The following is a 25,271-nucleotide window of genomic DNA, read 5'->3' as shown; positions in this document are numbered from 1 at the left end:
GCAAGGCTTCCAGTCAAAACACGGACCAATTAATTATTCTACGCGATACACTTGAGCCTATATATAGTCTATACGGAGAGTCTACAACCTTTTTTACCTTGTGAGCTGCCTTTCCGAAACAAAATATGGCAGAGCTGCATATGCTAGTTTGACTTTTAGATACTGGTACCTTTTTTGCTACAGCTTTGTTTTTTTCATATTATGGCATTTTCTGATCATCTCTCTGATCATTGACCTAACACAACTTGGAAATAGAAACGATTCATCCATTTCCGATCGCCAGACAAAATATCACAAGTTATATTTAGTTTAATTCATTTTGGAGAGGTGTGGTTTACGATCGTCCATAATCGTCTATTGGGTACTACGAATGTCTATCATATGTGTCTGCACGAAGCCATAGCCAATCGTATCAATTGTATCCGATGACGTACCCGCTGTGAACTTTCGAGCTAAACTATTTAGAACACAGTCTAAAGCTTAATTGAACGATGGCGTCGCGTTTGCTGCTGTCAAAATTCAAGATTTTTTATTTGTCAAACCACGTGAATGATTTGAAATGATCTTTCTCTCATCCTTGATTGTGGAGCTGGGTGTGGGTGAAAAGGGGTGGCAGGGAGGGCAGGGAGTTCAGCTTCCCGATGGCCTTGTGTATGAAACTGTTCATCAGTCGACCAGAACTGGCTTGTAGATTCCGCAGTCTGAAGGCATTACCTTGAAGAGACTGTGCGATGGGTGAGACGGGTGGAGTACATGCCCTTAATGGAGGGGAGAGGGGCTCATGTTGGATCCATCCATCCATCCATTCCATCCATTCCATCCAATCCATCCATCCATCCATCCATCCATCCATCCATCCATCCATCCATCCATCCATCCATCCATCCATCCATCCATCCAACCACCCAACCACCCACCCACCCATCCATCCATCCATCCATCCATCCATCCATCCATTTTCTTCCGCTTTATCCGGGGCTGGGTCGCGGGGGCAGTAGTCTCAGCAGAGATTCCCAAACTTCCCGATCCACGCACACCTCCTCCTGCTGCTCTGGGGGGCCCCGAGGCGACGCCAGGCCAGCTCGGAGACATAGTCCCACCAGCGTGTCCTGGGCCCTCCACAAGGTCTCATGTTGGATCCGTAAATATATATATATATGTTTTATCGGTAAACAAACTGCAAGCTTCCGTATGTCGAATAGTGCGTCATCGTCTTGCCGTCCCTCCTCGTTCTGTGATTGGTCCACAAATCCATGCCAAGATTTCGGCCATGGTCCCCGGGCTGCTGTGAAGCATTATTGTCCAACGTATGGTCCCCACAAAGTCCAACTCATCTCACCGTGTGCCATGGCCTGGAAACTTGAAAATGGTGCTTTCAACTTGACGTCCAAAGAAACATGTTCCTCATGGAGACGTTGTAATAAACCAGAAATGAAAAGGCGCAGGTAAACGTTTGTACTACAGCAGCAAAAGAGGTTCGCGGCATGTGTTCCAGCAGCTCTGAGTGTGTTTGTTTTCCGAAAGCACCGCAGTGTGAGAGGATTCTTTTCCCCCCAATTTTATTTACAAAAAACAATTCACAATATGGAAGACAGACGTGCACTCTACAAGTAAACTCAAGAAAGTAGCAGTGTTTAATGATGGTAGTGGCACATCATAAAAGAGTGAAAATGGCATGCTAGCAAATGGCGCCGTGATGAACACACTTTGAGGGCAATGCAATGATGGATTATGGGCTTTGAAAATGTAAAGAAGGGTTTTGTTTTCTATCTATGATGCAATGCAATCCAGGAATTGCAGATCGGAACTCTTCAGCAGTAGAAGAAGAAAGGACCAAAATGAACGAAACATAGTGCGATTCAGGTATGTTTATGGTAAGATAATGGCAATGCAAATGTATACTTCTCTCATGAATCCTTAAGTGGTTCTTCTGTCATTATTATGTTTTCGTCCAGGTTGATTACTGCTGATGGTCTGACTCCTCTTATATTTTTTGTCCTTTTTACTGGATTCCTCCTTTTACCAAATCTAAACGCACCTTAATTAAACTCTGGAGACTCACCCTTGTTTTTCCTCCAAAGCAACACCGTTTTTCTCAGACAATCCAGTCCCGCGTCAAGCTTTCTCATTTTCTGCCACAATTTGTAATTTCCTGCTTAGATTGCCGCGAGTTTGAAGATTTGTATTTTTCACGCAGGTAAGACGAGTCTGCACAACTGCATATTTAAATCCTGGGCACAAAGCAGAGAGCTCTTCTTCTGCAGAGACATGAGTGTGATAAAACAAGACTCCTCGTATGCTTCTAAAGAGGCCACATTATTAGATACGCCCGTTTTATTGCTTCCATTTAGAGATGTTTGAGGCTTGAAAAACAGAATTTACAACCAATTTTTATAAGACATTTAGATTGAATACAACTCGTAAAAAAGAGGGGCTTTTTGGAGCCTTCAACAAATGCTATGGTTGTAGAACTGTGGTCATTTCAATAAGCAAGCAGGCCTTTATCTGACTGTCTTTTGGAAATCAACAAAAACATCTCCGTCTTGTCCATTCTTTACACTTTCAATCACCTTTCTGTGTGGAGTTTGCATGTTCTCCCCATGTCTGCGTAGGTTTCCCTCTCGGGTACTCCGGTATTCCCTACCACTAAAAACCAATGGCCGCTGGTTGCTCTGCTTTGTGACGACGACACAAGGGGCCGCCCATTTCTGTAGTACTTCCATATAGCCGCTAGTCCCCCATTGGAAAGCATTGCAAACAACTTTAAAGCCTGGTTTCTAATTTTCCTAGACTTTCTACAGCTAGATATCCTTCCTATGATGATGACGCTTGGTTTGTAGAAATATCGTATACTAATGAGGGCCGGACTTTGATTGACAGGCCGTTAGCATTACAGCTAGCGCAGCGGGTGCGGCTACGACTGAACCACGTGTCCCGCGAGGGCCGAGTCTACAGTGAAGATCCCGCCCTTATGCCCTTTTTAGGAACATGCACCGTCACAGCCGGGTAGGAGGAGTCTGTAAATCCGCCATGATTTCCTCCTCGAACATAGTCATTGTGGCAAACGGGGAGCAGTAAGGAGGAGCTGTCTATTCTTTTTAACGGTCTATGCTAAAAACATGAGAGTGAATCCTCCAGCCAGGTGATTCTGACCATCAGCGTGGCTCCACAATTGACTCCTGTATTGGGTCAAATGCAGAGGACAAATTTCGTAGCATTTGTGGTACAGTGACAAATAAGGCACCTCAACCTTAACCTCGAACAGCTTGTCACATGTCGACGAGCCCTGATGTGACTATTTCATTTCTTAAGAAACTTTGGAGGCAGCTGGACATTCAGGATGTTCAGGTCGTCAACGGATCTCGTTCTTTGGGCACATGTCGCTGAATCTAGACTTGACCAACAGCAGCAGCCGCAGATTAAAACAGTTGGTTACATCGTGGTGAAAGACCCTTTTTTGGTCTGAATTTGAGAATGATCTAAGCCCTGCGGTACAAGATCAAATATTCTATCAGATGTAGGTGCTTCAGAACTAATATTTTGTCAGGGAATTCTCCATCTCAACATGCAGAACAGCTTAGAATGTGCGGTATGACCCTAGCCCTGTATCGCTAAGCCCGCCCCAGCACCCCCATACTATTGCAAATCAATACAATCCATACACACACACACCAGTGCAACGGTCCGGCAAAATTAAGACTTCTCCCTTCCCCTTGCCCGCTCCGTTTGAAGGACGCGAGCCGGCCTAAACATGTCAGAGGCCGTCAATCAGCCGATAGGTGCACGTTGCAGACGGTTATACGGCCAGTCCGTTTGGAGATTGCACCAAAAATGACCTCGCGCGTCGAGATGATGGCCATAAATTGCTCCAAAAGTCTTATTTCCCTCCCAGGATTCTGACCAGCTGCCGCCTCTTTGCAACCAATTTGGCGACAGACGCTCCAGTCAGACAGCGAGACCCGAAATTCAACTGGTAATGAGCAAGTTTTATGGCCAAGGAATGCACTGCAGATGGACACGGTTGTAAATACTACTGTATATATGAAGGCCTGTAGCACGGAGTCTGCAGGGGTCTCATTGGGAGAGGTGTGGAGAGAATGGGCTTTGATGAGTGACCAGTAATCAAGAACGTGAGACACAAGCATATGTCTGTGGAAAAGCAATGGGAGGGAAGAAACGGTTGGAATAATAATGAGGGAAAGGGAGATGCAGTGCTCTGCTGCCACCTAGTGAAGAAAGGCGGGATAACAGTAACCTCACACAAATTAGCAGTGTTTTTGTAGCATTAAATAAAGACATTTGAACTCAACATTTCATGTGACAAAAGAAATCTTAACACACTTTTACATATGTTTACAATAAGTCCTGTTTTTCACATTTTTTAAATCTCCTTTGGTTTATCATTTTAGCCCTATTTCCAGAATACGTATTGTTATTGATGACATACTCCAGTGCTATATTCTCTCTCTCTCTTTTTTTTAGTCAGAGCACATTCTCTCCAGTTTGGCTTTACCCAAATCTAAATGCTTAAAAAAAGCATAAAAATAGCGACAAAAATGTGACCAAAAACAATGGAAAAAAATGTGATGAAAACGCAAGAAAAAGACCGCAGTAAGTGACAAAAAATTTACTAAAAAGCAACAAAAACAGAGACAAAAACGTGGCGAAAATGTGACAAAAAGAGGTACGATCGCTTTTGTAAGCCTTAGCTTTCAAATGAGGCACTACACTGTTGCTGTCCATTACAGAAGCTTTTAGATTTGGGTAAAGCTGAACTGGAGAAAATGTGCTTGGTTCAGTCGGGGGCACGAGGTTAAATTTGTTTGTCCTCCTTTCATAAGCTATATTGTAAACTCAGACATTTGTGTGCGTGTGTGTGTGGGGGGGGTTTATGAAATTAATTTGTGATTATGAATTAATTTCATAAAGTTTTTTCGCATTTCACATGGAGTCGTCCCTGAAGAATTGGTTAGGAATGAGTTTGGACCACAACTAACATTTTAATTTAGTGGCTTCCTCTATGATTATTTGTTATCATAATAATAATATTCAAAAATCATAATCAAAAATATAGGCCTATTATTGTAAGCTCCACTAGGTGTATTCGTCTTCGTCACTATGCAATGAATATAAAGTTCTGCAGATTACTAAAAAAGCCAAAACAATCGATAGGCGCCGATACACAGCCACTCAGCCGGCCTTCGGGCAGGTTTTTGGCACATGCGCAATTCCCGCCCGGCCGCCCTCCCTCACTTCGGCATTCTTCGGAAGCGTCGGGGGCCCTTTCCTCAGGAGCGCTTCGTGCTTTTCCGCCCGTGCGTGCGCCTCCTCTCGGCTGCTGTCGATAGAGCTGATCTGGGGCTTTGCTGTCGTCGTCTGCCTCGTCCTCTCCGTGTTGTTGTTCTCGGTGACGCGACGGAGGTGTAGCCTGACGCGGTCTCTTACGTGTCGGTCTGAATAAAAGTGGAGCTCCGTGGACCCGGGAGTGACGAAGCGAGTGTGTGCTGGTAAGAGGATATACGCGTCCGATGTTTGCTGCGAAACAGATCGAGACAGATGGCTGCCCGGAGACGTACATTTTGCTGTTGTATGCGCACAAAGCCAACAAAGAGATCATGGCGGCGGTGCTTGCAGAGGCCAACAAAATGATTCAGTCTCTTGCAAGGCTGGCTCACTCTGAACATACTTTTAGGTATTTATAATGGGAGTGGGTTATGGTGCAGCTTGTATTTATTAGGCAATATCTAATAAAGTGCAAGGAAGAATATTGTAGGATTTTTTTTTGTATCACGAAAGCAAACGTTTGATTTTTACAAGTGGGGTGCCCTGGGTGTAAAAAAAAGAAAAACAAAAACCGCCTTACAGTGCTTCGCAGACATTTCCCTCCATTTCCACTTATGGTTGATACTACTTAATTTGACAGCACGACGCGTTTATTTAACGTGCCATTATAAATATGTTTTGCAGCATTGTGTTGACGCGGGAAAACGCAAGTCTACATTTATTTAAAATCACCGAAACGGAGGACGGAAGACCATGCATTCAAACTGCGGGCTACTTGCTAGCATGCTAACAGGACGACATGGGAAAACGCATGCAAAAAGGCGCTGTTTAGCCTCGCGCTAACCGGAGCTAACGCATCTTTAGCCAGTCACGAATTTAGCATTCGCCCTTCAGCGTATTTGCGAATATGCGACGAAGCGTCCATATAATTCACGTTGCTGTTCAGAAAAAATGCATGTTTTAATTTTTCACGTAATTGTAATGTTTTGTATGAGTTGTGCACATGCAACATACACGCTTTGCCACACCCTCTTCTGAAAAGTCAAGTCAGCCCACTTGCTAATATGCTAACTATAGTTCCATGATAGGAGGGAGTATGTTATGTAAGAGCTAACAAAGTACCTATGCAGTTAAATACAATGTTTGAGGATACTTTTATTGATCGTATTTTAATTTTACAGCACTAAACCCAAAATATAAATACAATACTCAACACAAAAGTAAGAAGTGTAAAAAAATAAAAAAAATAAATCCTTGTGTTTTGTCCCATTTTAAAAGCTTTTTGATAAACACTCCAGAGCTATAGGGGAAAATACTCCTAGACATGACAAAAGCTCAAGTTAATACATGCAAAAAGTTAACACGCTTCTCTTTCCAGTTTGTAAATGACCATGGAGGCTGGTGCAGAATCACAGCAGGGTGGAGAAACTGCTGTTGCCGAGTCCGAAGCCCAACAGATTACCATGGCTCAGGTAAAAAAAAAAAAAAAAAAAAACTACATAAAAAAACACTAGTACGACTTATGATAATTTGAAAAAGCGCTGACTAACTTCTTGTCTGTCTAATGTGGGAGCAGGTGTCCATCGCAGCCGGTCAGGTGTCCTCCAGCAGCCCCACAGTGACCCTGGTGCAGTTACCTAACGGTCAGACGGTGCAAGTGCATGGGGTGATCCAAACTGCTCAGCCTTCAGTCATTCAGTCCCCACAAGTACAAACCGTGCAGGTGAGTAATCGAGCATATATGACACAGATGGAAACGTGTGAGTGTGTGTGCAAATCATTTGATGCTGTAGACACAAGATTTGCCTTAGGTGTGTGCATAACGATTTGTCCTGTATTCAGTGTAACACAATTCCCGTGGTATGCTAGGAAAGGCATCTGTAGTCAAACTGACAAAGCAAGACATATATGACCTGTGCTTTTAAAGCCACACGCTGCTCTGGTATTGAGCAAAATGTGATTTGGTTAAGCCCTGGTTTGAATTTGTTTTATTCCAGGTCTGTTCTGGAATCCGCCCTTGTTTACAATAAATATTCTAATTCCAATGTTTGTTTTTTTGCAGCGGGTTACCGATAAACCTATTGTTTGGGGGGTAAATGGCCCATTGAATCCTAGGGGTTGCTGACAATTGGACTAAACCAGTTGTTCCCAAAGTTGGGTCTGGGGGTCCCAAGATGATTTTTGTTTGACATTATTTATTTCTGAAATGAAGTAAATACATATGACTAAACTAGGTTTTAAATGATTTTTTTTGGCTTGACTTATGTTTATTGTTTTTACAGTTTGGGTCCCGGACTTATCACATGGTAATTTTGGAGGTCCCGGACAGACAAGTTTGGAAACCCCTGGACTAAACTAATGCAGTTGTTTTTCTCTTTAGATTTCAACAGTTGCAGAAAGTGAAGATTCCCAGGAGTCTGTAGACAGTGTGACGGATTGTCAAAAAAGGAGAGAGATTCTTTCGAGGCGCCCCTCGTACAGGTTTGACATTTTGTCCTGTTTTAAATGCAAGGAAAAGTAGAAAAACTTTGTGTAAATAATTTTTCTATCAACAGGAAAATCCTCAATGACTTATCATCAGACCCTCCTGCTGTGTCTCGCATTGAGGAGGAGAAGTCTGAAGATGACACGACCCCTGCCATCACCACAGTCACCATGCCTACGCCCATTTATCAGACCAGCAGCGGACAGTACAGTACGTTCAAGTATTTAGCTTTTCTTAAACTGCAGTCCTTTCTTTCTCCATCAACTTTCAGTGCCATAATGTGTCCATTAACCTGTATCTCCATTGTATCAATCTGTCATTCACTTTTGTGCCTCTGCAGTCGCCATTACCCAGGGAGGTGCTATCCAGCTGGCCAATAACGGCACAGACGGCGTGCAGGGCCTCCAGACCTTAACCATGGCCAACGCCGCCGGAGCACAACAGGGCGCCACCATCCTGCAGTACGCCCAGACCAGCGACGGGCAGCAGATCCTCGTGCCCAGCAACCAAGTGGTCGTGCAAGGTCTGCTCACAGAGTCGAGCCAAAGAGAGATTGTTACTGTTGTCGCATGATACTGATGAATGTTATTGTGTGTAGCTGCCACAGGAGATGTCCAAGCATATCAGATCCGCACAGCTCCCACGAGCGCCATCACTCCCGGGGTGGTCATGGCAGCCTCCCCTGCACTGGGTTCAGGAACTGAAGAGGTCACACGCAAAAGGGAGGTCCGCCTTATGAAAAACAGGTATGTTTCCTCTACACACAGGTCATAATCGGTCCTGTATCCACTGATTTTGGGCCATATTATGTAGTTCAGCTCTCAGTAATTTCAGCAAATTTCCATTAAGTAATTAATGAGGTGGTTGATGATTTGAAATGCTAAAAGTCATTACCGTTGTACACTACATAACACTCAACAGTCCACATAAAGGTTCTTGAAATAAATTTTGTAAACCGTTTAAAGTGATACTCTAAGTCTCAATGTGTTACACATTTAATAGAATGTATACAAGTGACCTTCTGGGCCTGTATTGTGATGTAAAGTATATTTTAGCATAACATCACCCTCCCTGAAGTCCCTCCCTTTGTTGAACTCAGCAGCCAATCAGAGTCTGGCAAGATTCATGCGGACCAATGACACGAGCTTTCCTGTGCACCAAGAATAAGGAGCCCAATGAGGAGGGGAGAGGGAACGAGATTGTTTTTCAAATTCCAGTCTCTCCTCATTTTGCAAACTAGCAGTGAGGGAGGGGGGGGGGAGAGGGGGAGGGAGCTTGAGTGCGTGGCGTGTAATTGTGATTTGCAGCATACCCCATGCCCTGTTAAACTTCTCTTCTGTGCCACACAGGGAGGCTGCTCGGGAGTGCCGCAGGAAGAAAAAGGAGTACGTCAAATGCCTGGAGAACCGCGTGGCTGTTCTGGAAAACCAGAACAAAACTCTAATTGAGGAACTTAAAGCACTCAAAGACTTGTATTGCCACAAATCGGAGTAGACCCTTGGCGTGGGCCTGCAGAGGGCTTCGCAGGTGCCTGATTTACCCCCTGTACAGAGACTGCACACACCCTCCCACTTTTGTACTCGATGTTTCTTTTTTTATAAACTGCTCAAATATCCTTCACCACCCACACAGCAATTTGGAAATCCATCCTAAGTTATTCGCCCCTAAAAAGGATGAGGCGATTCTCTGAATGAAATCAACTTGGAGGATCCTTATTTGCACCAAAGGGAAGACACTGCTGCCTGGAACGACAGACTCGGCGACACCACCAGCAATGGGGAAACTGCCCGTCAACCACAATCTCAAAAAGGTCCCGTTTTCTAGTGTGTTACTAATCCTTTGACAGTAAACTGCACATTTTAATCTCTAAGCTGTGTTTCTTTTCAAATACTTATAGAACGCTTGCATTATGCCATTGTTTTTATTTTACTTTTTTTTTTTTTTTTGTACTTTACTTTGCCTTGAACAAACTTGTGAAACGTGAAGTTTTCGAACGCTTCTTGATGTGAGAGCAGCTTTACGAATCCACTCAGAAACCCCCGGAGAGCTCAGTAACGGTTAATATTTGACGATTGTAATTCAGCTACCCAAGTGTGACTCGTATGGCTCATTGCGTTTGTTTTTTTAATTTTAAGACGTGTAAAATAGTTATGAGATGTACTGTACAGTTTTCTATGGAAAAGTTCTATATAGGATTAAAAAGGAAAAAAAGATGCATGTAAGAAATTAAGTTACTTTGCACACTTTTGTATTGCTATCCAAGGTTTTTAAATATGGAAACCAAATGCAGTGAGCCAATGAGTTGCTTCAAAAACCAAGGGCGAACATGCAAAATTGTATGAATCCCGTATCGACAAATATATTTTGCCTCTTTGAATAAAACCAACATCTGCACTTTTTTTGCATATACAATCCTACAACATTAAACATTAGCAAAAAAACGGCCGCAACTTTATACTACATTGCCAGGATGACAATGGGTTTATCCATCAAATGCCCCAATACAACTTTATGAAATCATGAAAATTGACCAGACAGATGCCATAATGTATTATCTTGGTATTATGTATATTCTTGCTTTATATGTTGCTTTTCACTAATTTTGTATTTTCAATATTGTATACAAAAAAGTACATTATGTTAGTTCATCCAAAATTACATTTCTGGCAGCTGTTAAAAATAAACGTGTTTCTGGTATTAGTTTTTGCTTTTTATTCCCCCCAAAAAATCTTCACAACTCTTTCTTTAGTGGCAGTTTTGTTGCTTGGAATATATGGATGTCTCTTTCTGCGTCAAAGTAAACCTCTTCAACGCCAAACCGTTGCTTCAGCATGTTCAGAAAGGAGTTGTCGCGTTCGTAGCGGATCTTGCAGGAGAGTAGAACAAGAGTGCTGTCTGAACACAAATGCTCCATGGTTTTCAGCAAGGGGATGAAAGTATCTTCCAAGTACACGATGTCGGCCCCCAGGACCAAGTCGAATCCACCGGCCGGGTAACGGTCGAGGTGCTCACCCCATGTTAGTTCAGAAACAGTAGCTGACTCCAATACGGCGGGGGGCAAGTTGGATTTGACGTTGGTGGAAAGGGAGTCCAAGGCAGGTTGTCGGTCTGTGATGGTCACTTTGGCACCTGGAATAATAAAAACGTATATGAACAGGGGCGCTGCCAGAAATTCTGGGGCCTATGTCAACAAAAAAAATCTGGGCCCCCTACATTTTTTTTTTTACAGATAAGATTTAACCCAATAAATATACTGCGTTTGTTGGTCAAAATTGACAAAATACACAGATTGAGAAGCACATTTAATTTACGCCCAAAAAAAAAAAATAGTCCTAACCTTCCACCCCATTATGGCGCCCAAGGTATTTAATGAGGGTTGGACAATAGAATGCAGAAATCAAACAAATTAAAGTGCGTGACAGGTTGAGTGATTGATCGAATCACTATCATTTTTCATTTTCCAATACTCACCTAACAAGGCAGCTACAATCCCCACCAATCCAGTCCCTGCTCCCAACTCAATCACGCTCTTTCCTTTCAACTCCACGCGTCCGAGTTCGAGGTACATGCTCATGACAACAGCCTGAAATAGACACAAAAAGCCCCGCGCAACAACATTTGATTTATTTATAAGACTGCATGCAATGATAACCAACGACTTACAGCATCCCATACGACTGCAGCCACCCCGAGCCTCTTCCAATCTTGCACGATGCGTATGTCGCGATCGCAAAAGCGAAACTCTGCGGACGCGTTATGGAATTTGGAAAGGATAGGAAAAGAATTCTCGTTGTACGGGACCAGAGCCATGCTATATTAAAAGAGAAAATAAATATGGAATTCAACGTCAAACTCCTGCCATGGTTCTTGAAGCATGTGTTGAGTGCCACTTCCTCTCAGCACACTACGCAATGATGCCACCTACTGGAGAGGATAAGGAATTATTTAAGCCTTCTAATGCTTTGCTAAGGAAACAATGCAACGCCACTTCTACTTCAATGTCATAAACACCCAAAGCTTTGTATTTTGTATTTAATTTTTTTTTTGTACACATATTTATATTTTCAAACGAGTGTTATATTTATTTATTTATTTATTTTAACAAAGCGCATTAAATTCAGGTAACCAATCGTATTCGGTGACTTTATGAATGGGCGTAGTGCGGGGCGTGTCCTGCAATGACGCCACGTAGTTCTGTCAAGTGTGAAAAAATTGTAAAATAAAACGTTACTTCCGTTTTAATTAACCTGATAGATTTCACCAAATTTCGAGTATGTGAGCATTAATATGTACACAAACCGTCTAAATAATACATGTACTTCAAATGTTTCTATTCTCGTAATTTATTAGTGACCGTTTTCCTTAGTCTAATTTAATATTTTATTTTGAAAGCGGAAGTAACGGATAAACTAAATGCGCTGCGTTGCGTTTTTGACAGAAGACGTGTCTCCTCCAATGCTGGAAAGGCAAGCTAACGTTGAATACCTCTCCCAAATACCACCACAGTTGCGCTTCCATCTTTTTAACCTCATTTAGGACAGTCTTTGGACCGTTTTTATACCATCGTCATTTATTTATTTTTCCTTTTATTGGGGATATCTTTGAAGGATTTGCCGCCTCGGACTGCATTCCCACCGCTGAAGGAGCCGTGAAGAGTCGCAGAGGCTAGCGGTGTTAGCAGCTAGCCATGGAAGAAGATAGAGAAGCCCGCGACAAACTGCTTCCCTTTTTACTCTTAAAAATGAAGTATTAGACGTTGACGACCGCGCTGACCGTGTTCTGTCCCGGTTGGGGTGATGTTATGCTAAGAAGTGCGCCACAGCTAAGCACACGCCCCGAATATGTCAGCTGTCGTGCACGAGAAAGATACTAGCAAACATCACATAATGGGCTTTTCATTTGGGAAACATGGCAGACAGGCTTGAATTATTCGCTGTTTCCATTATTGTGTGTCAGGTAAATAGGGCCATCAAAAGAAGCGTTCAAATACTGTGGTCCTTCTTTTTAAAACCAATTCCAGTTCTAAAATAGTCCAGTCTTTTTTAGCTCTAGTTCATAGTATGTGTGTCCCAACATTCAAAAGAACAATACAATGGTTAGTATGACCATTCACTTGATCTGACTAGTTAAAGCCATCACTATTCCACGTTTTATCTTCTAAACAACTATGCCTTCCCTAGAGGCTTTGGTACCATAAGTTAAAGTGGCTCTGAAGCCTCACAGCTGAATGTAAGCAGTGTTTATTCATACAACTTGCATGGAAACAGCAGGGCTATAGAGTATTTCTTTGGCGGTCAGCGATGGGGGGGTCCATATCTTGCTGCATCTCCCCGGGGGACAGTCCGAAGCTTCGCCGACGGGAGCTGGAGCTGGAGGAGTGTCCCATCACCACGGCGGAGGACGTGAGCGAGGACACGGGGACCTACCTGCAGCACATCAGCGACCGAGAGCTGCCGGACGGTCTGTTGGAGTGGCCAAGCGTGGACGACTGTGTGAACTTTGCCTTTGCTAATAGTTTGTGGTGTTGTTTTTGCAGAGCTGGCGCAAGAGGAAAACCCGTCGGACCACCCGAAGGCCAGCACCCTCTTCCTCAACAAGTCCCAGACGGATGGTACGAACATTTTGGAAAGTGATGTTGTGTTGTTGATATGGAATAACAAGCTTTAACGCTGTGTCTTCTTGTTATAGTGCGGGAGAAGAGGAAAAGCAACTACCTTAACCATGTAAGTAAACGTTAACTTTCTTTCTATGCAGAGTTTGCAAGCTGCTCCAGATGCCTCAAAACAGAAAAGAATGACTTTATTGTCTACCATACACTTTGAAAGATAGACCTTTTTCTTTGTCTTGCTCATTCCCTTGCGTACACATGCACACAGGCCTTAATAAAGACATGTATGTTTACATTTCAGTAAGTTAGATGATTTCTCTTCATCAAACCAAGTGCTGCCGTCATTCACTGCTCCTAACTGGACATTAAAGGACGGGTCAAAAAAGGACGGGCAGAGGACACATTTTGAACATTTACTCTGTAGACACACACAGAGTTTGGATTTATCAATATCAAATCGCAATCAAGGTTTTGACTGCTGCAATAACCTAACCTCACGAGGCTGAGGTTTCTTTTTCTTTCATCATTTTCATTTGAGTGATCGATGTTCACCAATCTCAGGTTCAGCTGCGACACATAAAAGGTCTGAGTTTGCATGAAGCAGATTCTAGAGTGTGTCGAAAGAGGCTCTGTGACTCCATCCCGGACTTATTTTCATCATGTGACTGTCCCCCAGAGGCACTCTGAATGTCAGGAAAGGAGGAGAACCCCTCCAGAAGAGGGTGCTGTCCACATAAAAGCAAATATTATTGAAAGAAGATTGTGTTTTGTTCTAATGTGGGGCAATTCGAGCAAGAATATGTTGTTTGACAGTCTAAAAGTAACATGACTTCCCTCACTCATCAGATTAGAAGTTTTTTTTATATCGTAAAGCGAATCACAAGATTTGTCTGAAAACTCGCAGTTAGGTTTTTAGGCAGCCCTTGTCATTATACAGAGAATGTGTATTGCTTGTTTACTTTTTCTTCAGCGACTGCGTGGTTGAAAGTAGAAGAAACTATTTTATAACACTTCATTATTATTAATGTTCGTCTCCATCTCCTTTGTTGCCTTTAGAAGTGTTATTACAAAACACTGTAATATATTGATATAACTATTCCTGAACAAATGGATAAGAAGTACATATAAATATTTAATTGACCTGTCTTCTGTTAGATGTCTCCTGGGCTCCTGACGAAGAAATACAGCTCCTGCTCAACGATATTCCTCGACGACAGCACAGTCAGCCAGCCCAACCTCAAGAGCACCATCAAATGGTGAGTCAGTAACATATTGCTTTCTTGAGGGGAAATTTTATTGAGTGAGAGAAAGTAAGTAAAAGCCCGAGCTCCGGAGAAGTAAATGTGAGGACTTTTAACGACAGGCAGGAACAGGAAGACACGAGAACAGCAGTCTGCAGATGCACACAGTGATTCATTTTGTCTTTTTCAATTTGCTTCCATTCCAGCGTGGCATTGGCCATCTACTATCACATCAAGAACAGGTAGGAATTCTTGAACCCATTTCCAGTGAACTGAAGTAGCTTTTGTTGTCTTGTTTGCATGTAGCCTTTAATTCCACCCTTAACCGCTTGCTTGAATCGTAGTCTGTTCATTGTAAAACTAATCATTTTTGCATGCTCGTATTGTGGAAATCGAAAAGCATGATAAACAAGTCTGACTGTAACATTGTCATGTGGTCATAGCTGTGAGTGTTTGGTAAATAAAATCAGAATGAACTTGGTAAAATAGATCAATCTTTTTCAAATTCTTACAGAGACTCCAACCGATCATTGGACATATTTGATGAGAAGAAACATCCGTTAACCGTAAGTTCTCAAGTAAAGCTAATTTTTGAGTGTCCTGCCCGGAGTCTGTGCTAACTTTATATGTTATATATCCACAGCGTGAGAAAGTTCCGGATGACTACTCAGTGGTGGACCCCGAACATAAGCTGATCTACCGCTTCATACGAACTCTCTTCAGCTCGGCACAACTTACAGCCGAGTGCGCTATTGTCACTCTGGTAGGTTGAAAACTGCACGGAGATCAAAGGCTCTGGGTATATTAGCACATCTGGATAAACACTGTAAATGAAGGGAGGAGTACTGCATGTTGTGACATAACGTTTAACTGTTATGAACATTGCAGTTACCACATTATTGCAATATTTCACCAAACATTATAACACAGTATGCTCCATCAAAATGTGTCAGAACAAAACCTTTCTTTTCAAATACACCATCAAGCCTCCAGTCCATGAAATTTGTCACGTTCTTGATCTGCTCACGATCAATTCGCAAATCACCCTTTTAAGTGTCCCCCAACAGATTTCCCAGGGGTTTAGTCATTATTACTTCATCTTTAAAGCCTTGAGTGGTCGACCTCGGCCACACTTTCCTCTCATTACAGAGTGACCTCACCCAAGATGCTTCAATCCAACGGACTTACAATTTTACAATAGGGTCACAAAACGTACCTAATAATTCTGCTTCCAGTCTAATATTGAGGTCTTGGATAATTTGGTGATTTATAGTATTAATTGGGGTGTAGTCAGTGTATGCTTTATGTTGTGCCGTGACTGTAACCCATCGTTCTCACGGCAGGTTTATCTGGAAAGGCTTCTCACATACGCCGAGATGGACATTTGCCCGAATAACTGGAAGCGCATCGTTCTGGGTGCCATTCTGCTGGCCTCTAAAGTGTGGGACGACCAGGCTGTGTGGAATGTAGACTACTGCCAGATCCTCAAAGACATCACAGTGGAGGACATGTGAGTATCGTATGATCAGTGACTCCAAAGGTGCCATAACACAGACTAATGTGGACTCTTTGGTTTGTTGCAGGAATGAGATGGAGCGTCACTTCCTCGAGCTTCTGCAGTTCAACATCAACGTCCCGGCCAGTGTTTATGCCAAGTATTACTTTGACCTGCGCTCGCTGGCCGACGACAACAACCTCAGCTTTCCCCTGGAGCCACTGAGCAACAAGCGAGCACAAAAACTGGAGGTCAGTTACTGCATTTGCAAAGACAGAGAAAGAAACAAAATGGAAGACAACCTGAGAGCAGGCATTGTTCTCGTTGACCCAACGTATTCGACTTATTTTATGAAGGTGTTGCCAGGAAGATTTTTGCCAATTGGGTTAGAAAATTTGGCTTTGAAAAGCAAAGCAAAGCAATGGAAGAAATATAAAAAGTAAAATGTAAGGGAAGAAGGTGGTTGAGTGGTAACTTTTTGCAACTGCTCGATCTCGATCCGATTTCTCACTATCCCGATTTTTCCTCATCAATAAATTTGCAGATGGTGAAGTGAAGCACGGCAAATTGCCATAGAAAGACAGAGCGCTGATTTTTGCCTTTAAATTTGTTGAAATGCATTTCACCACAACAATAGTAAAGCAATTACATGTTACAGTTCAGTAAATTAACATCTTGAGTTCCTTTCTGACACAAAGCTGCCATATACTAAACTGAAGATGTAATGTAATGCAATAACCTTTCTGTTATTGTTATTTTCTGTCTCTAGGCCATTTCCCGATTGTGTGAGGACAAGTACAAAGACTTGAAAAAATCCTCCATGAGGAGGTCCGTCAGCGTGGACAACCTAATGGGCATCAGGACCACCCAGGCTGTGCTTTCCTGAGCTGCTTCCAAAGTCCATTATAGAGACCATATCATGCACTATCATGTTCACTGTAACGGACTTGTTGCATTCACAGCATGGTACATATGAAGTCTTTTTTTATTAGTGGATGTCTAATTTTGAATTCTCTGAAAGGATGTAATTTAGCATGAAAGTACTTCCTGAAGATTCCGACTCTTCCTCCTCGACAGATGGAGAACAAACTACCCCGTGGTGTAGTTCAGCACACGGACGACGAGTAGACCTTGTTTTTGCTTACTGTGTAGGCCTCTATTAGCTGTGAAATGTATAGAACTTTATTTAATTTCAAATAAATGACAGTGGGTCAGTGCCCAAATGGTGATCTTGTTTTGTCAATGTTTTATTATTATGTGTTGTTGAGAAAACTATCATCTCATTTGCTCCAAAATGCAAATATCCAGCTATTCGTCATAAGAAAAACACAGATTTCCTTGTGTCTTAAGTTTGAAAGGATGCTCGCTGACTGATATTGGTCATTTTGCCATGTGGTAATATGACAGTTGATTTTAATTACCATAAACCTTGTGTCCAGCTCCAAACATTGGCTGCAATTGCTTGCTGCAGTTCTTACTCTTTCCACCAAGGGGCAGTCCAACACCATCTACATTCAGCCATAGAACCACCAACTGCTTATTTCCCTTTTATTGTCAAAATCAAGTTAAAATATATTTACTTTTAAAGTGCTCATAAAGAGATAGTATTTGTACTTATTCCGCTGTAGAATATTCCTGGGAGAGTTTTCCTTCAATACCTCCATCCATCTGGGCCTGTGCAGGTACTGTAGGTGTCATACTGAAATGAATAGCATGAGCGCCTGTGACTGCTCGCGTGTCCTGTTGGGATCACAGTGCCGGGGCAGCTTCATTAATCTCCGAGCCGTCCTGGGACCGTCCTGGGACTGCGGGTCTGAACTCTTCAAACGGAGCTTTTGCCGAGCGAGCTCCTGCCCCCCCTGGGGGAGACGGGCCGTTTACCCTCTGCACGCCTGGGTCACTCCTCGTATCACACTCACAAGCACAATGTCAAAGCTGGCATCCATTCAGCCCGTGGAGACGAGGCAGGAGATGTTTGTGTGAATGAAAAGGAACTTTGGACCTTTAGCTTCTGGTGGTTTCAAAGTTGACTGGGCTATTTGATTGGCCATTACAAAACATTTTGGTTCAAACTGGCATTCAATCTAAATACATTTCTTGGAATATAATGACATTGCTCAACAATTTTTACTGCACAGGTTCATCAAATATAAAAATTCTGGTCTAAAACTCATTTAGCTGCAGTTTTGGCAGAAAATGTAAAATTTCAATTTCTCAAATTGTGCCCAAGTTACTTTTTGAATATCAAAATCTGCAGATTTCTTACGTTCATAGCATTATTTATATTGTATTTGGGTCTTAACATGGCATGAAAAAGCATTAAATATGACTTACTGCCACCGGTGTAAACCCTGTTATTTAACCAGTCCCACTGAGATTCTATTCTCTTTTACAGGAAGGTCCTGGCCTCTGTTGTACATGTTTTTGGCGGGAGGGGAAAACGGATCACAAGGAGGAAACCTTCGCTGACACGGGCTGAACATGTGAACTCCACTACCTGGGATCTTCTTGCTGTGAGGTACGAGTGCTAACTGCCACGTCTGCTATTCTTGGTTATTGTAAATGAATGGATACAGAATGTTAATGAGTTTTTAAGTTTTACAAAAAATTGTGAAGGTTTATTTACTTTCCCATAGTTTACATTTGCTCGATTGAAATTAGGGCTGCGCAATTAATTGCTTTCAAATTGAAATCATCATCCTGGCTCACACTCCATTGGTGTGAATGAGAGCCCTAATTCTAATCCATAAAGGGGCCACAGAAAATCTACTTTGTGTAAGCGAGGAAAAAGCAGTATCTTCAAGTCTGCAGGTCTAGTAATGAGTCAATTAACCTAAGTTACCTAAGTGGTCACATAATCCATATTGTAAGTCTATATTTGCATGTAACTAAGACAAACATATTAAAGGCTATAGTTCACTGAGACAACAGAGTCTTCATAAATAATGAAGGATATCATCAGTGTAGGATGTAACACATCCTGCTGCTCTGATCCGCCAGCCGGACTACACCTCGCAGCGCTGTGATCCTCAGCCTGTTAGCTGCACAGCAGTTCTCTGTTAATTGCCAGAGCCACTTGTGGATACAGTGAATGACTGGAGAAAGTATTTGCAGGTGTATGTTTTTGCTTCTCGTCATCATTTCTCTACATCGCTGCAGTTGAAATGTACATATTACAACAATACAAGTAAACATTTCTCAGTCAAATGAAGTGAAACTATTTGCTGTAGAAATTACGTAGAATGCTCAAATTAGAAAGTTCAAATACTTTGAAATACATTCTGTGAAGATTGCACCCATAGACTGTAAAATGAAGAATGGCCGACTTCTTCCTGAAAGCAAAGAAATGGAAGTTCCTCACTCCTGGACCTTCCATTGAAAATGTATTGCCCCTTTTAAGTCATTATTGAACACAGTCTGACCTCCAGTCTCTCTTAACATGAGAAACATCGTCCTATTTGTATTTCACTATTTTCATATTTCTGCCCTATTGTAGCTAGTGGAGCTGGCTCCAAAAGCCCAGCCGAACTGCTCGCATGAATGAGCTCTAGCTAACCTGCACTGAGTCCGTTCTTAATTTTACAATCCCCCACCTGTACGGCAACAGGACGGGGACAAACCACCTTCCTCGTTGTGACTCATTTTCTTTGACAGTACATCGCACAGTGCCCCCTGCTGTTTTGGAGTGTGACTGCTGGGGCTTTAAATGTTCATTTAAAATCTGCTCTAATTTATACTTTTTACTTACCAATTTTTTGTTTCTTTTATTTATCCTTGACAAGCATAAAACGGGCTCAACTCACAAAATGCTCTCTGTCTGGGTGCTAATTCCTGGGAATAATGTAGGACGGCACTCCTTGTCAGGAATAAACTTTACCGCCATATACAGTTTGTCCCGTGAAACTTAATGTCTCATTTGCAAGAGAGACCTGTTTCAAACATATCAGTGTGTTGGAGTAAAAGTAAATATAACAGCACTGCAGTCATTTTACTGTGATACTGACCAGCTCTGTCGAACAGTTGAAATAAATAACGTGACCCCTGAATTAAATGATTATAATAAAAATGGCTTACACTTGTATTGCGCTTTACAAGCCTGCATTACCAAGTTTCTCAAAGTGCATACTCGGTGGTGGTAAGCTACTGCCCTGGGGTAGACTGGCGCAGGCTACCAGTCTGTGTCATGGGCCCCTCCGACCACCAACCACTCACTCACACACTGCATTCATTCAGGCCTATTGTACATGTTTTTAGTGGTTGAGAAAACTGGAGTACCCAGAGGAAACCTACGCAGACACGGGGAGAAAAGGCAAACTCCACACAAAGGCCCGTCCAGCTGGGGATCGAACCCAAACCTTCTAGCTGTGAAGCGCTTCTTACTGTAAAGCGCTTTGGGCCTGATAAAGGTAGAAAAGCACTATTTAAGTTGAGTCCATTTACCATTTACCAAAGCATGAGTGCTAACCGCCATGCCGCCTGTACTAAATAGTCATTAGTTGCAGCTCCTTTAATTGTGTCCTTTTGCATAAATCGTCCATATTGTGTAAAAGTCAACGTCTGACCACCTTAGGGGCAAACATGACATATGTTTGCTTATATCCGTAGCTTTGCTTTTTGCCTCCTCTGATCCAGCCCCCTACTGGCTCATGACGGGGCTTCCCTCTCAGCCGCACATCCCCACTGCTGCCACCGCTGAGCTGGCATCCGAACGCCGGCCCGCTGCCGCTGCCGCTGCCTGGGAGCAATTTACACCTTGTCTCGCTCACCTGGCTCCTGGCGTAGGAACAGCTCCCACACTGGCTGAGCGGTGCAGAAGCCCGGGACTGAGAGACCAACTGCAACTGAATCCAAATCCCAATCTGAATGTCCACAATGAGTAATGTCAAAGGCTGCAGTTCTTTAGGTAAACCCCGTGTTGGGCGGGTGCTCGGTTCAGCGTTAATCCCTGCATTTTGACCTTTCCCAGCTCGTTTAATTCACACACAGAGGACAGAGGCATGTGTCATTGCGCTGCGACAGATCTCTATTATTGGAAAAGGTTCTACACGAGTGAGCCGCGGTGCTGCGTCGGCTGCTTGGTGAATCACAAATACAAAGTGCTTATCTATACACAGTGCGATACATGCTTTCATTTGCGCAGCACAGAGGCGACATGAACTTGTGCTTTTCTGTGGGAAAACGACACCATAAGCAGTCCTGCAGCTGCGGGCATCAGCGCTACAATGTGCTGGCAGCGGACATTCAAGCCACATCAATATTTTTGTCAACGATATTTGTTTAATGGCAGACTCTGATTACTAATAACTTATATAGCATGTAAGCTTTTAGATAATAGAGTTAAACCCCAGAAGGTTCACTTAAATCCTGCTTTGTTGGTGATGAATACCTTTCTCTCTGCAAATGTAATGTTTTAGAATCTCTGCACTCCGCATAACCAATCACTGATTACAAAGTTATTGTTTCAGGATACTGTTTGTGTTTTCAAAAAGGTGAATATGAAAATTCCCTTTAGTGTTGTCTTCGATGTCGGATAATGGCAGTTCTAGGCAGGGTTTGTAGAGAATATGTAAGAGTCCATACACGTGGTGAAGGTGGTGAATATTCTCAGATAGAAGGAGTTCATTTAGGTTAATTTAGAGAGACGGTCATACTGAGCCACTGGGACATATCTTCCCCTTCAGGAAGCAGTGAAGCGTCCCATCTCATCTCTGCAGGTCTTGTAGTAAACTGCACAGGAAGGAATTTTATGGCTTAAAACAGTCCCCACCATTGGATCATTTCTTCATCTATATGTTTAACTAAAGAGTTCATCGCAGTTTATAAACAGAATGACCAGGTTATTCCATCAATAGATTTGTTCCTTCCCTGACTGCACGGGCATATTCCAAGATGACAATGATGGGACTCGTTATGCTCAAATTGTGAAAGTGTATTTTCTATATTTCTGGCAGTCATCAGCTGCTTCTGTTCCAAACGTGCACAGAACCCTGTGGTAAAGCGTTTACTAGCCGCTCCCTCAGTCCCTCTGATCAGTGGCAGCCCGCAGCAGCTGAGCCTCCAGCCCATTAAACACAGTTTTGTTCTACTCAGCGCGTCATCATCACTCCAATGCATCTGCTGATCACAGCACCGCACAGAGGAGCATAAAACCCCCCAAGGTGCAGATCACCTCGCACAGTGGCGAGGGCTGTGTCCCAAACTGGCCTATACAGTCCACTACGTCCCACATCAAGAGGTCAGATGTTCTACCTTTGCAATGTTGTATTTAGGAAAGACAGAACTGTGCTGCACTGCGTGCTTTAAATCAATTATGTTCCTGTGGAATCACCTCAACAACAAGAAACTGACCTGGACTTAATGTATCAAAGATAGAATTGCTAAGTTAACACAGGGGGGTTTACACAAGATGGAGCTCATTTGGCCCTGACTTTACGGACTGTACGTACAAGGGGTAAAAATCTGGATATTTAAATTGATAAGCATCTCAGTCATCCAGGTAGCTAATTTAAGCTTTATTGTTTGTGTGGCCATACCAGCTTTAGCTTTAGCATGACTAAACCGCAAAGCCAAAGCTGACAAGCTAAATCCTATTCATTGGAAATTCCAAACCTATTTATTTTGTTTTACAATCAATGTATATAACATAGAGTTTTTTTCAATTACGTAATCAACATATTCAGTTCATCATGATATTGCAACCAACAATTACAAAAATGTTATGGAGAAAAAAAAAATAGCCTATTCAGTTCAAACTGCAGCCTGTGTGGATATTTATTCTATTTCTCACAGTATTATTTTTCTAATAATGTATTCTTCCGCACCCAGTATAAACTTTCTGTATTTTTTATTGTTTTGCAAAAACCTTCTATACAATCGTTTGAATTATCACCATCCGTCACCATCAGATGAGTCGCTGCTGTTGTTCAAATGATTGGTTTGAACGATGAGATGATATTTGAAATAATACTGGCCAGATGTACTGTATTGACAATGCAACGCCTTTGACTGGCTCATACCACTGGGTCGATCCTAAACTAATTGTGGATCAAAGCGACATTGAATCCTTGGTTGACCTTCCGTGATCAACTGGACAATACAGTCGTCCCTCAGCCAAGAAACGGCAGTAAAGTTAACGAAGCAGAGTGGAAGTCAATGATGTAGAGCTGCGGACTTTTGTGAGGAATTCTCGCTAAATAATGTTCAATTACCACAAGACGGCAGATGAAAATTATTTAAAGGGTGTGTGTTTTCTTTTTTTACTCCGAGGGGTGAAGGTTGGAGATAAGGCTTGGCACTGGGGGTTTATGGACCATGGTGCTTTAGATTGCCCCGAACACAATCCATTTTGGGTGACAGCGTTCCGCACTGCTATAGGAAATGAGCTGGGGCTGCGGCACAGGATTCTCGCCATTGCGCGGCTTCTTGTCTTGTCTGCTCTGATTTCAGAGCGGACGCTTTTTTTCCACAAAGATGATGCTGAATCATTAGAACCAGTGTGCTGTGGAGGATGGATGGACTTGGTGAAGGAGGGCAGTGTTGGAGAGAACAGATTTAGGCAATTCTTCAGAGAAAATTCTATATTATTTCTAGTTTTTTCTTTCCATTCTCTTTGTTTACTTATTGTTTTTCAACCATGGAAGCATAACCTTTCAGCTCATGACTTAAACGTATGCAAAACAGCATCTCTGATCATTTCCCCGCCCCTTCCCTTTTCCTCATCTTTGTTTACTTTCGTTTGTTTTTTGAAAAAGCCCAGCTCAGCACTCCACAGTGAAAGAATAATAATAATAAAAAATTAAAAAAAGACTTATGCTGTGTGTTTCTTGCAGTGCAGCAGGCTCCGAATCGGCGCTAACAGTTAACAGGATTAGGCACGGCTTACATAAACGTCTCCCATGGCAACGGGATGAGGCAGGGGAGGAAGGGAAGCCATCATGACAAAAAAACATCATCACGGGCTGCACAGCTGACTGTCATCCGCTGCCATCCGTGCACTCACCGGGATTTTCAGCTTTGGCGTGAAGTGCGAATGGTGCACGTCACGAGGAACGGAATGACAGTTGAGTAGCAGAAAGGCATTCATAGGAACCAGAGGGTCACTGGTTCGAAACCTGTCTGAATACAATGCAGTGCGATTGTATTGACTCCTGACAAAAACGGCAGGAAGTTTGATCATTATTTTTGTATTTTGAGCCACTCGTGCATATTCCTTACCTTCCGATCCCATCGCAGAGCACTAACAGTCAAAAACACCCGCTGAAGCCTCACTGACAGCAACACCAAGTGGAATCATGCTTGTTGAACCAGGAAGCAGAGCTGAGGGAGAATTTGTGTAAGCCGTATTAGATCATTAAAACTATTTCCAACCAACAAAGCTTAAGATTAGATGTGTTTGAGATAATCAAAGACAGTCAACATCCACGTAAACTCAAAAATGTTGGTTTTGGATGGCCATCTGAGAGTGAGATGTGTAAAACTTCCTGTACTTGTACTATTATAAGAGTACATGACCAGTACAGTGTTGGACACATGGCTGCCCCCTCTGTGTGACATATTGGCAGCATAGCCCACAGTCTGGTCCCCGTTGGACATAGCAGGCCTTTAGAACGCTTCATTTCCCCATGATTCCCCCTCGGACAGACGTATATCGCTCACTGCCTCCCCCTGGATGAATGCGAGTCAAAGTCGGCTCAGGCCGGTCCCGGGGAAATGTCCCAGGGCGTTACGAACATGCTTTGTCCTACCAAGAGGTCACGTTAACCGAGGCTTTTAACGGAATGAGTGGGATTTGCAACCACGTCAGGTTGGAAACGCAATAAAATGGACGGTTTGGAGAATCCACTTTTTTTTTTCTCGTCCTTCAAGCTACGTTGGCTGTTTGTGTCTGGTATGTTGCACCTCGAGAATTTGGTTTTGACGTTGTGTTGTTAACAGAGCCACAACGTTGTTCATTCACACAGTTTTGAGTCATCCTTTTCACCTGTCCGTTTGTAATTTCTTAAATGTGCGGAAAAGGCAGTTGTGGCACGGAAATCTTGATAAATGACCCCCTCAGTGTGTTCATCACGGCACCTTCGATTCAATAGCATGTCCTCTGCTTGGTCTCATGACACCAATCTTGCTTTGAAACTCCCCCCCCCCCGAGCCATTTTCTCCCAC

General features: G+C 42.9%; 3 protein-coding genes across 4 annotated transcripts; 2 read left to right on the top strand and 1 right to left on the bottom strand.

The window, feature by feature from the left end:
* The first annotated feature begins 5,328 nt into the window (after positions 1-5,328).
* Positions 5,329-10,339, top strand: LOC306982104 (cyclic AMP-responsive element-binding protein 1-like). 2 transcript variants are annotated; one of them, XM_079581901.1, is made up of 9 exons: positions 5,329-5,507; positions 6,662-6,755; positions 6,860-7,006; positions 7,566-7,589; positions 7,664-7,764; positions 7,839-7,978; positions 8,109-8,291; positions 8,367-8,514; positions 9,118-10,339. In XM_079581901.1, the coding sequence occupies exons 2-9, from the start codon at positions 6,669-6,671 to the stop codon at positions 9,260-9,262; spliced, it is 975 nt and encodes a 324-aa protein (XP_079438027.1). In that variant the 5' UTR covers positions 5,329-5,507; positions 6,662-6,668; the 3' UTR covers positions 9,263-10,339. The 2 variants fall into 2 exon arrangements, with proteins under 2 accessions (XP_079438027.1, XP_079438028.1); XM_079581902.1 differs by lacking the exon at positions 7,566-7,589 and having other exon boundaries at positions 5,331-5,507; positions 9,118-10,336.
* Positions 9,688-11,659, bottom strand: mettl21a (methyltransferase 21A, HSPA lysine). The gene is made up of 3 exons (XM_079581903.1): positions 11,432-11,659; positions 11,240-11,351; positions 9,688-10,897 (listed from the first exon to the last, which is right to left on the bottom strand). The coding sequence occupies exons 1-3, from the start codon at positions 11,576-11,578 to the stop codon at positions 10,500-10,502; spliced, it is 657 nt and encodes a 218-aa protein (XP_079438029.1). The 5' UTR covers positions 11,579-11,659; the 3' UTR covers positions 9,688-10,499.
* Positions 11,660-12,213: 554 nt separating this feature from the next.
* On the top strand, positions 12,214-17,335 carry LOC306981802 (cyclin-Y-like protein 1). Its single transcript, XM_079581466.1, has 10 exons — positions 12,214-13,228; positions 13,305-13,379; positions 13,457-13,491; positions 14,532-14,632; positions 14,824-14,859; positions 15,132-15,183; positions 15,261-15,380; positions 15,961-16,127; positions 16,201-16,363; positions 16,882-17,335. The coding sequence occupies exons 1-10, from the start codon at positions 13,069-13,071 to the stop codon at positions 16,996-16,998; spliced, it is 1,026 nt and encodes a 341-aa protein (XP_079437592.1). The 5' UTR covers positions 12,214-13,068; the 3' UTR covers positions 16,999-17,335.
* Positions 17,336-25,271: the final 7,936 nt, after the last annotated feature.

The sequence above is a fragment of the Gobius niger genome (genome assembly GCF_951799975.1).
Source record: "Gobius niger genome assembly, chromosome: 23".
NCBI classification, from domain to species: Eukaryota; Metazoa; Chordata; class Actinopteri; order Gobiiformes; family Gobiidae; genus Gobius; species Gobius niger.
The sequence above is the reverse complement of the archived record's forward strand: the minus strand, read 5'-3'. Positions and strand labels throughout refer to the sequence as shown.